We start from the raw sequence: 12811 nt of genomic DNA, 5'->3' as shown, positions 1-12811 counted from the left end.
GTGTGTGTGTGTGTGTGGGTGTGTGTGTGTGTGTGTGTGTGTGTGTGTGTGTGTGTGTGTGGGATGTTAAAGCGAGCTGTGTTAAGTGCAGTATCTGACCCCGGGAATGATGACATTATGGGAGGAGCTTTTATTCTGATAAGCTGAAATAAAATTTTATCTTCAAATCGTGCAAATGTCCCTGCACCCCCCCCCCCCCCCCCCCCGTGTCTCAGGTATAATGGTATAAAGGAGTCTCTGTTTCACAGGTCCTCACAGCAACTTGCTGAGCATCAGGTTCTCTGACAGATCGTCCTTCAGCAGCAGGTGAGTTTGAACTTTTATATGACTGCATTAACACCACAGCTGAATGAATGCATCCTCCTGAGTCCTCACCTGTGAACACCTGAGTCACCTAACATTTTTTAACCTGTGTGTCAGAATCATGAGCAGGAACTTCATCAGCACTGACCAGGAGCTGTACCAAGGCGATTACCTCGTCAGTGAGAATGGAAACTACAAAGCTGTCTTCCAGGTAGATCAAATGATTATTACACAAATAACTGATGACATTAAAGAGCTGCAGAGAAATAAGTCAAGTTTATTTCTAAAGCACATTTAAAAACAACAGCAGCTGACCAAAGTGCTGTACAATTAGAATAAATAAAATAACATAAAACACAAGATAAGAAGACCGTTAAAACAGGAAACAAAAAATAATATAACACAAGTAAAAGAAAACAGCATCACTAATGTATCCAGAACTCAGGACTCATTCTGATTTAAAAGCCAAAGAATAAAAATGGGTTTTCAAACAGGTTTTAAAGGTGTGAACTGTAGCAGAGGTCCTGATATGAAGGGGCAGCTTGTTCCACCGTTTCAGAGCAACAGCTGCAAAGACTCGACCACCTCTGTGTTTTAATCTGGACCTCGGGACAGTTAGGAGCATTTGCTCAGCAGACCTCAATGATGTAGTGGGAGTATGCAGACTTATAAGATCAGAGATGTAGGGATGTGCTAACCCATGCAATGCCTTAAAAACAAATAGTAAAACCTTAAAATCAATTTTAAAACTGACTGGCAGCCAGTGTAGGGATGCTAGTATGGGGGATATGTGGTCTCGTTTATGAGTGCCGGTTAGTAACCGTGCCATCCGTGTTTTAACTTCCTCCAGACAGTCCAGTAAGGCCTTCAACGGACTCGCTGAATTTAGTTTCAGTGGCAGATAGATCTGCGAGTCATCTGCGTAACAGTGAAATGGGATGCAATGTTTTTTAAAAATTCAGCCCAAGGGGAGCATATAAATTGAAAAAAGGGCTGGGCCAAGAATGGACCCCTGGGGCACCCCACATGAGAGCAGGCTTTCAGGAAGAAGTATCTCCCAGCCTAACTGTAAAACTTCTGTTTGTTAAATAGGATTTAACCCCTTAACTGGCAAGGGCCCGGTGACGGGCCGTTTGTAGTCCCTTTTATATGGCAGGCTAGACCCTCCCATTTTTATTGACACGTTATTCGGCCAATCATGTAACTGGCTGCACCAAATCACCTGACAAAGCTACGTGATGCCCTCTGAGTATTATTGGCTCTGGGAAACCCATTTCTTAACATGATTGGCCGAATGAGGTGTCAGTCAAAATGGGCGGGTCTAGCCTGCCATATAAATGCACTTCATTCGGCCCGCGGACCAGACGCAGCCGGTTAATAGGCTATGAAATGGGTCGTTCAGAGCCAATAATAACCAGAGGGTGTTATGTAGTTGTTTCAGGTGATTTTTTTTGCTGCCAGTTAAGGGGTTAAACCATTCAAGTGCAACAAAGTGTTCCAGTCGAGACATAAGGATACCATGATCTACAGTATCAAAGGCAGCACTGAGGTCTTAAAGTACTAAAATGGCAGAGTTCCCTGAGTCAGTAATAGTTAAAAGGTCATTTAAAACTTTTAAAAGTGCAGTTTCAGTACTGTGGTGTGCTTTAAACCCAGACTGAAATACTTCAGTAATACCATTATGGTCTAAGAAGGTCTGGAGCTGAAGGAGGACAACTTTCTCCAAGACTTTAGAAAGAAATGGCAGTTTAGAAATCGTCTGAAGTTGGATAAAACAGTTGGGTCAAGATTTTGTTTTTTAAGACCAGGCTCTACCACAGCCTGTTTAAAATCAGCAGGGACACACCCAGAATTAAGACTGCTACTGATCATAGACAGCACACTCATTCCCACTGTGTGAAAAACATCCTTCAGTAGGCGAGATGGAATAATATCTAAAGGACATCTCGTGGGTTTCAAGTGGCGGACTACTTCATTCAGCAGTGAGAAAGACACGGGCTCAAAGAGGTCAAAGGTAACAGAGGTTAGTGTGAGCAGATGGGTCAGTGACAGGAGGGATAATATGAGACCTAATATTAACAATCCTATCAACAAAAAATCTCAGTAATTTTTCACACACAGCTTTAGACGCTACAAGAGGAGGAGCACCGGGAGGATTAAGAACAGAGTTAATAACAGTGAATAAAATGTGGGGTCTGTGACAGTTATTAGACACAATCTCAGAGATACGTTGTTTTTGCTGCTCTTACAGCTCTCTGATAGTTCAGCAAAGGTTCTCTAAGTACACCTGAAGTTTATCCTTGTTCCATTTTCATTCAGCCTTTCTACACATCTGTCTGAGTTCTCTGTGACTCTGTTCAGCCAAGGCTCAGTTTTAAGTTTTGGTCTCCTGACTGTGAGAGGAGCGATGGAGTCAAGGATTTCTGATCAGGTGAAACTGAACAGAGAAAGTAACTCATCACTGTTCAAAAGGCTGGGCCTATCATAAAGTATGGCATGGTTACTATTTTGATAACTACAAACAAAATGATCAGCAGTAACCAAAGTAACCGTGTGAGATTGGTGTGCAGGCACATCAGGTTTGGCTGACTGACATGAAAATGAAATCTCAAATATTACAGGCATGTGATCAGAAAAATTAACTTCACAAATTTCACTGTCACAGAGAGGGAGGCCATTAGACAGCACAAGATCCAGAGTATGTCCACGTTTGTGTTTTGGGCCTTTAACTAACTGAACAAAATTAAAAGAGTCCATAATATTTAAAAAAAAATAATTCGTCAGTGGCGCATTTAACCAGCAGACATGAATATTAAAATCACTTAGGATTAAAACACTGTCATATTATGGTGTAACTCCTGCCAAAAATTCAGAAAAGTCCTGGATAAAGTCATTCTTGTATTTTGGTGGTCGGTAAACCAGTGCACACAGTACAGGAGGGGACAGCTTGATTTCAAATAACTGCAGTTCGAAGCTGGACTAAACATCAGCTGTTAGCTGCCGGCATTTGAAGCTGTTTTTATAGACAGTAGCTAACCCTCTGCCTCGGCCGGTTGACCGAGGAGAACTGAGGTAGTGACAGCCTGGAGGGACAAGTTCAGAAAACGGGCTCAACTCACCCAAGCTTAGCCAAGTTTCTGTCACCAGGAGAAAATGCAGGCGTCAAGAGGTGAAGTCATTCAGAATAAAAGTCTTATTGGCTAGAGACCTAGCATTAACCAGGGCGAGCCTGGCTAAAACAGAGTCGCTATCCGGCTGCGATGCACAACCCAGGGGGCGAAGATTCTGGTGATCCACTCCACCTCTATGTAGACGGGGTGAGGGACACCAAGGAAGCTGGACAGTAGGCCGCAGAGCCACAGGTACAATCCACTGATAAGCGGGTTCTAGTGACCGCCAGGATATGGTCCACCTGGGATCCGGGGCAAGTTCATTCAGAAAATCACAGGGATTGACCATCGGGGAGGCTGCCAGGTAGTGTTTAAACTTAGCTAACACACCACCTCGTTTCCCCCGTTTTCTGTGGCATTTCTTGTTAGTAGGAAGACAAAGTGGGCCGTGGCGAAGGTACAGCGGTACAGTCTCCAGCTCGGGCGGGATTTTAAAATCCTGACGTCCTGGAAGCAGTCGATATTGCTCTTCAACGATGACTTTGATAGTCAGGAATTGGCGGTCATAAACCAGAAAAGTGGAAACATTATTGAAGAAAAACAAAGCAAAAATAAGCAAAACAGGTAACAGCTGACGGCAAGCCACACACACATCTTGTTGTGCAGATGTGACGATGAATTTAAAGACTGTGCTCTACTGTTTTCTGAAGGAAAATTTACTAGTAAATATTTTTGTGTCAGTGAGGTTTAAAAATAATATCCTCCTTCAGCTGTAGCTTCAACTGTCTCTGTTGCTGTCATCTGCAGGAAGACGGCAACTTCGTCATCTACGGCTGGTCTCCTGTCTGGAATACAGCAACATGTGGAAAAAAGCCCCATCGAATCCTCCTGCAGGGGGACACGAACCTGGTCATGTATACAGACGACGATACTCCGGTTTGGGCCACTGGAAACCACGACTTCCATGACAACTCGAGGATGCGCCTGACCCTGACTAACCAGGGTCATCTGATTGTTCAGAAAAACGGAAAAATGGTCTGGAGTTCAGCAAACTCTCGCGGGACTCTTTAAAAATCCTAAATTCAGAGTAAAGTCACATGACTGTACTCTGAACCATGTGCTCTGCTTTCAGGTTAAAATACGAGATGATTCTCCTGTGTGTGTGTGTGTGTGTGTGTGTGTTACTGTGCAAGGTTCACATCTGTGTCCATTCTGAAGACTTCATCATCACACTGTTAAAAATAAACAGCGTTGTGTTAAAGCTGGTGTTAGATCTGTTCTCTGCTGCTTCCACATCAGCTGATCCATCAGGACAGCCACAAAAAACAAACTGAGCTCTGACAGAGACACACACACACACGCCCTGGTCGCTGCACCGAGGAAAATGTGTTTCGTCTGAACACACACTCAGGCCGAGCGGGAAAATGTTCAAATGTAATGCATCCCAACATCCTCAACAATCTTCAGCAACTGTGAGCTTAAAGGTCAAATTACTCGAGGCGAAGGCTTCGGTCCAACTGTTTCCTAATGAAAAACAGTGAAAGAAATGAGCCGAGGAAAAAGCGACTTCAGTGTGAAGAAGTGATGAAGAGGAGTTGCAGCCATCGTCCTGCAGCAGTGGCCTGAAGCAGAGCAGCTGCAGTGAAAAGTGAGAAACCAGCAGCCAAACCAGCAGAACGTCTGCCAGCAGCCGCATTCCTCACAACCCCACTTCCTGAAAGACCTCCACCCCCGAAACCACCAACCTCCTCCCTCACTCCTCCTCCTCCCCCCTCAGGTATTCGCAGTCTCGGCGGCCCTGAAACCCGAGATGAGCGGGCCCCACCCAGCCCGCACGCAAACACAGGGAACCGGACCGCAGCTGGAGCCCAAACTCCCACAGAACAGTCAGAGGTCAAAGGTCAGAGCATCCTCACACAGTTAGAGAACAAAGAGACAGAGAACTGTGCCCCCCCCGCACTGACTCCACCCTCAGTCTCCAGCTCCAACCCTAAAACGAGAAACTCTAATTACAGAGCCGCTGCTGCACACAGCCTACAGGCACACAGACACACACACACAGGGAGGAGGCGACTGTGGCAGCACTGCAGGTGCTACACAAACACAACAGCACGGATACACAAACACAACATCAGGAACAAAGGACGTTTTAGCTGATTTTGATGTTGTGGGTCTCACAGACTCTCCATCATTTTCCAAGGTTTAACAAGCTGAACTGAAACAACTTCCCTGTTCTGTGAACGTTCTTCTCTCTGATAATGAGAGGATGCCTGATGTGTCGATAACAGACTGATCGATCGGACTGATAGAGACTCCAGAGTTGTGTCACATATTCACGTTTGCGGATCATATCCTGAACAAATGTTCGGCAGGTTTAGAGGGAGAGTTTTTGTTTTGTTTTGCTCTGGGTCCAATCAGCTGTTTTTGCTTTGACCTTCATATTTGACCTTAAACACTGTTCACCTCACCTTGTTTGGTTTCACTGTTTTCAGCACAGCCTCACGTGTGACTGCACAGTTATTGTTTCACTTTGTCTGGATTAACACACTGGACCTAAAATCACATAAAAATATAAAATCCAAGTAGAAAAAAGTTCATTTTTTCCTGTGGGTATGACTCAGACTGATGGCTTTGTTAACAAGCTAACCAAAAATAATCCTCTGTGATAAACACACCAACGCAGACACTGAGAATGATGAATGAATAACCTTTGAACTAGAAGGATGCAGGAGACAGCAGAAACAGCTGATCCATCAGAGTCTCACACTGGTTTCCAGCCTTTTAGGTGGTTAAAGGGATCATATCCAAACACTAAATGCGTGTCAGTGTGTGAGAAGCAGCAGCCTGTATGGAGGCATCAGCTGCTGAGACATACAGGAAGTCATGCTCTGGCACAGGACCACAAACCTGTCCTCTGTCTCTGATTGGCTGCTGTCAAAGAGCAGACGATCCCGATTTTAACTCCTAAATGAATCATATTATCGAGACATTCTGGACGAGTCTGTGGGCACTTCAGGACGTCTGCGAGCTCACATTCAAAGGCATTTCCAGAGTTTTTAACTAAAACCCAAACCACTTGAAAATTGCTCTAAAGTTCAGCGTTCTAATTACTGTAATTGTGGGCCGACCTCCAGCCTCCATAAACATTCAGAGTGAACCGAGGACGGTCTGAGTCACATCTGCTGCTAACTCTGGCTAATGCTGCCTCAGATTTTCACAGCACGGTAATCAAACACCGTTTCCAATAACCGAGTCGACCTTCTAACCAAATACATTATGAAGCAGACAAAATGAGGCTGATCGGGGTTTGAACATGTTTCTGTCGGACCGCGAGCCTCTGCGTCTGTCACCGTGGGTTTGGGGGAAATCGCTGGCCTGTGGTTCCACTTTGATCGTGTAGACGTCAGCGCGTCTGAGCTTTCTGCTAATCGTGAAACATGCTGCGGTCCAGCAGGGGGCGCTCTGAGGCGGTCCTCGCTGAATAAGAGTGAATGGAGCTAAACGGCTGAAATAATTATTCCCACCTCCTTCCAGACAGAAAATCCACATTTTATTTTTTTGTGTTTTCACACATCCGGCATCGATCATGCGTCTGAACTGAACGACTGTCCTTTTATATATTATTATAGACAAATATAAAATTCTGCTAATGTGGGCTGATTGGTCAGTTCAGGATTCAGGACAAACTCATCATTTTGGCCCTGCGAGCACACAAAACACCAAGAAAGAAAAACTCATTGTTGTGTTAACGTCTCAAACGCAGTCAGCGGCACGCAGAACAGGAAGTCAGCATCTGAAGATAAAACCAAGAGGGAGGAGATAACCCAGCTGTCTCACCTCCACGCTCTCCAGAGACGTCGCTCGTCTCAGTTTGGCCTTTCGGACGCCGCTCGGTGATGAGTCTGAGGCCTCCGCTCTGGACGGCGGCGACTCCTCTGAGTCACAGGTAAGCGCAGCGTCGGGCTTACTGCGGCGGCCGTAACGCTTACTTCCCTTCACGAACTTTGGTTTCACCTCCTCTGGAACAGCTGCAGAGAGGAAGAGGAGCAGACTGAGAGGCCGAGGACATTTTTGTAAGTCAGCAAGTCGTCACTGCGAGGCTCAGAGCCAGAAACACGAAGCAAACAAGCTGGAAGCCTTGAGTGCACGTGCACCCATCCTTCTCTCACTGCACCAAAACCCTGAACGTCACACAGTTTAAACCCTGTTATAAATAACATTAAATTAAACAAGTAAAAACAAACCTGTATTTTAGAGCTGAGCAGAGGAACGCTGTTATTTACACAAATAAAAAAGGTTTACTGCCACTAAATATGATTTTTTCAAAACAAAGAAGCAGACAAATAAATATCATTTACCTTCAGATGTTCAGCTCTTATCTGTCCATTTACGCTCCCTAATCACAGGCTGAGCATTCCCGCTCTCAGCGTATCTGAGGTCTCAGGTGTAGCCCACCTGTGGACTGTGGGGTACTGCAGGTGAATCGAGTTCAAGTCACTCCATGTAAACTGGCTCTAAATCCTTTTCTGGTGGAAATCCAGATTTACTTCCTGTGCCGTCAGGGAGGCAGACGTCACAGAATATTGACTGAGTGTTAGAAATCTGCCCACAGTGGGGCTGAAATACAATCACTGATCTGTAGTGGACTGCATGATGAACTTTATCCTAATGACGCTGTCGCTGACCCCGGGGTTTCTCTAAGTTCCTGTGTTTATGCTGTTTTGAGTTCTTAGTTCTTTCCTGCTTATGTTTTTATAATTATAGTCCCGGTTTAGCCTCGAGGATTGCTGTGGTCTGCAGTCTAGTTTCAGGTCACAGTTACAGGTTCATGTATATCTTTGCCTGCCTGCTGTGTTTCTCAGAAAGTCTCCGTCTCATCTTCCTGTTTTATTTTGGTAGTTTTTCATCCCTTCTGTCTTGCTTTGAGTTTTACTCCCTTAACCCTGTAACACCGGGCGATCGCCGCTGACCTGCCGTTACCCGCCCTTTTACTTGCCGCGAACAGCAGGTCAACACGGAGCGTCTCACCGCTGAGGTCGGATAATTACGCGACCGTTTGTTCTATCAAAAAAATTCCAACGGTTTCTGAAAGCTGAGAAATTGTACTTCACATCCAACACAGGAATATTACAGTAATTTCTGCTGGAAGTCTGCGAATGCCGGCACTTTTGAAGTACGTTCTGTCGCCGGCAGCAGGTTCAGTATTAAAGGGTTAACTTTGGCTGATGGGAAGCTGAATGAGCTCAAAAATAACCTGGAGCTGAGTATAAAGGACCTCTGCTGGCTTACTGAGAAAAGTTAGGATACACTGACGTCAGTGAGCTACGGGTACTTTTAGCTGCTTCCTTATTTTCTGAGGGGTTGCCACAGTGGGCCGGGGACCGGCACTATGAGTGCACTACCTTTGACCCCTTGAGGCTGGATTTCTATCCTCTGAGTCGACATCAAGCGATGACGAGCTGGTCCTGATGTTTCTAAACAAGCGGAAGAAGAAACGGAGATTCGGGGTTCATGGCTCGATCCAGGAGCTGAAGCTGGATCATCGTCATATTTCAGGATGTCAGGGGGCACTTTGAGCTCTTATTGGCAGAGTTGGGACCACATCTGAGGAAGCTGAGGAATAACAGAGAGCCGACTGACCCGGAGCAGCAGCAGCTGTGTGTCTGAGGTGAAACTGGATTATTTTATTTCCACATCTTTGTATAGCGGTGCACATTCTGAGGTACGGGCCAAATGCAGCGGTCTGATTGGTCAGATCTGTTCGTTCACACCTGAAAATCTGAAAAATCAAACTTGATCCTAAAAAATAAATGCAGCAAATTCGTCCTGTGAAATGACGTGGTTGGTGAGAACGGCCGCATTAGGAATATGGAGTCCAAAAATTATTTTTAATACATGAAACATTCACACAAATTTTTCGCGTCCAGAGTGAAGGCCTTAAAACAAAGAAGACACACACACACATACACAGGAACCTCTCACCCCTGACCTCTCCAAGCCCGCCCATTTCTGTGTCTCACCTGGCTCCAGGTAGCTGCTGTCATCCTCTGATGTGCTGAAGTCCAGAGAGCGCGACAGGACGGCCACAAAGCCTTCCTTAAACTCCTCGAAGTTCACCTGAACCACAAACACACAGTTTTTATTTCAAGATATCAACAGAAAACCCAGCAGTGTGTGTGTGTGTCTCTGTGTGTGTGTTACCCGTCCATAGTGCTGCTCTCCCAGCAGCGTGCTGAGCAGCAGGGGCAGGTGAGCCTCCAGCTGCAGTTTGCGGCACAGCGCCGTCAGCTCCTCTCGGTCCAGGAAGCCGGTAGCTGTCGTGTCGCAGCTGTCGAACTCCACCTTCAGCTGAGAGACGTAGCGGCTGTGCTCCGCCTCCTCCATGCCGGCGCATCACGCTGCGACACCAACACTTGGAGAGAAAACAGGGGACAGGCTGGGGCGGTTAATCAGGATACAGGTGAGAAAAAATTCCTCACTGAAGAAAACAGTGAGTTTCTTCACCTCAGAGTCAGGCCTACGTATTGTGTTTGTACACCGATGCATTTTTGGTATTTTAGCTAGGTATTAATTTTTTTAAACCTTTATTTTACCAGGTAAAATGTCTGAGAACCAGTTCTCGTTTACAAACACGACCTGGCCAAGAGGCCCCAATACAGTTTGGAGCATCTGATTTGATCCCAGCCATGTGGTTTTAAGGGTGCTTTGCTAACCAATCCTGTGAGGGCTGGAACAACTGAAGGTCTGCAGCTTATATCTGCTTCCCTGAAGATGAGGACATATGGGACATAAACCTAATTTTCTCCTTTACCATAGTAAGGATGCTGGGATCATCCACCACTGTCGTCTTTGAACATCAGAAGACTCGAGCCTGAGTCAGGTCCAAAATGTAAGTAGTATTTAATGAGAGAATAAACCATAAACGCAGCGGCATGGTGGCGTGGTGGTTAGCACTGCTGCCTCACAGCTAGTACTTTCTTCTTCACTGGTATTTAATGACGCCAGGGGGAGATCCTGGAAATCTCTCTTCAATGAGAGAGAGAGGTTATTCCACATGTATGACCCTCAAACACGTCTCAGCCCCTCCCTCCCTCGTCCCTGTTATATCATCAGCAATCAGTGCTCCTCTGATCTCTCTGCCAGCTGTTTCACCATCATCTTCATCGGCACTTCTTCACCCTGAAAACTTTTGATAATGTCTCAAACACACTGATATTATCCCTGTGCAGTTTTCTCTAAAACGGCCAAGAGCAGAGCTGAAGCCCCGTGTCCGTCAGCTCTGGTGGTTTGTTAAACAGGACACTTTCCTCTCTGAGTGTTTCAGTGATTATTTCAGACCTTTTATCAAAGAAAGAAACATTACACACACTGTATATAAAGGATGGACACACTGACATCACCAGTTCGCGTCTGGATATCTTGAAGCCTCAACATTAGCATTTTGGCCGCTGCAGTGTAGATTTTTTTTTTTGACCATATGTGGTTCGGTCATCAGTCTGCATCCACAGACTGTATGGGAGCACCACTCAGACACAGACACCTGCTAATCAGGAACATCTAAATAAAATCTTCAAATTTCACTCAGCCGTATCATTGGTCAGATAACTGCGTTAAAAAGCTGGAGGTCCATTTCAGGGGCTTCAGTTAGCTGAGGACTGACCACTGCTGGAGCCTCTGGTGGACATTAGAGGAACTGCAGCTCCGAGTTCATTTTTCAGCCTCAAACCTCCTCTGAGGTCTTCCTCGGTTCCTCCTGTCTGGCTGCTCCATCTTCAGCACCCTTTGTATAATAATGTATTCTTATTTTTCACATTAAATGATGGGAATGGGGAGTTTCTACAGTCTGTGGTGGTTCTCTATAGTTAAACCCAGCTCATTTTTTAGCTTCCTGTTTAAAGATAAGATAAACTTTTATAATCCCACGATTGGGAATTTGCACATTGCAGCAGCTCAAGCACAGAGAAGAAGGATGAAATAAAATAGAATAGAATAAACTAGAAAACAGTATATACACAAAAACACCGAACTAAATAAAAAAATCTATATACATAAAAATGACCCAAATAATCATCTGATTGTTATCGACAGTGACCTCTGCAGCCCTCCTACAGCTGCTGTTATCACAGCTGCTTTGTGTTTCTGTGTTAAATGCCTCCGCAGGTGTGGCACACCTGAACGGCAGTCCTCAGAGAGCGCTTTAACGTCAGCTACGGTCAATGTAAACACGAACGTTTCCGGAAACCCCCTCGGCTCTGTCCGGAGACTCGCTGAAGAAGCTTCACCATGGGAACGGACTCGCGAGCGGCGGGAACAAAAGGCTCGCGGCCCCAAATGAGCGAATAAATACATAAATAAATAAATAAAAATAAACATTTGAAAGGAAAAACGGGCTCCCCGCGCCAGCTCACACGGCCTTTAACCCCCCTTCTAACGGAGAGTCTGCCCGGTAACCAGCTGAAGTTAACGGTAACCGGGAGCTCGGCCGGGTCGGTCAGTCTGACTTACCGCGGGAAAAGTTCTCCTGCTCCGGTTAAACTTCACGTTTCCTCCATGAATGTCCTCCCGAAGTTCCGCCGCCAAACCACCGAGCACAACTTACCGGATCGGCAACACCAACCGACCTACCGACACACCGACTACCCCCAAACCCCACACTGGCATTTCCGCATTGCCTTCACAATAAAAGCCCCCAACTGTAAGGCATTTTAACAGGAGCAGTACCTTTCAAAATAAAACAAAGACAACAGAAGAAAACACTTATTAAGATTAACAATGAGATTAAAACTGATATGAAAGAAAAACGCAATTTAATTTTTGATTACAAACACATACTTTACTTTACTTTATTACATTTAGCAGACGCCTTTATCCAAAGCGACTTACAATAATATTAAAAGCCAAAACAAAATAAAACATTAAAAGAGTTAAACATTAAAAAAACAATGGCACATTAAAAATGTATGTCTATACAGAATACAGAATAAACTACAGGGGTTAAACATGAAATATTATCCAAAAAGAAATCAATTATAAAATTAATGCGGGGACATGCCCACACAGAGAGCCAAAGGAAATTCAGTTTGATTACCTGCTGCATCTTAATCAAAAATATTAAACTCTTTTTAATATAATTTTTGGAAATAACAATAAATACTGTAAGCCAGCTGACTGCTGTCACACATCAGAGAGCCACCTGAACAAACTCAGAGCTCTGACACTTGCATCACATGCAAACTCATCAGGGAAAGGTTCGAACAACACCCTCTGACAGGAACGGGTCTAAAGAAGATGCTGACGTCACTCTCATCACACCTGCAGCTGCTGTGGTACCTGTCCTCGTCAGGTGTCCCACTGATTATGGCTCCACTCTTTCTGATCATGTTTAACTGAAGTTCTTC

The 12811-nt window shown here is 45.2% G+C and overlaps 1 protein-coding gene across 2 annotated transcripts in view; it reads right to left on the bottom strand.

The window, feature by feature from the left end:
* Nucleotides 1-12075, bottom strand: part of ninl (ninein-like) — a 36636-nt gene extending 24561 nt beyond the window's left edge. For both annotated transcript variants that reach the window (XM_030748373.1, XM_030748374.1), the window contains exons 1-4: nt 11919-12075; nt 9615-9825; nt 9434-9530; nt 7251-7441 (exon numbers count right to left, since the gene is read on the bottom strand). In XM_030748373.1, coding sequence (XP_030604233.1) covers nt 7251-7441; nt 9434-9530; nt 9615-9797 — 471 coding nt within the window. In that variant the 5' untranslated portion in view covers nt 9798-9825; nt 11919-12075. The remainder of the gene's footprint in view (nt 1-7250; nt 7442-9433; nt 9531-9614; nt 9826-11918) is intronic.
* Nucleotides 12076-12811: the final 736 nt, after the last annotated feature.

Source organism: Archocentrus centrarchus, chromosome 15 (genome assembly GCF_007364275.1).
Source record: "Archocentrus centrarchus isolate MPI-CPG fArcCen1 chromosome 15, fArcCen1, whole genome shotgun sequence".
Lineage (NCBI taxonomy): Eukaryota > Metazoa > Chordata > Actinopteri > Cichliformes > Cichlidae > Archocentrus > Archocentrus centrarchus.
Note: the sequence above shows the minus strand (reverse complement) of the source record. Positions and strands in the feature narration are given on the sequence as shown.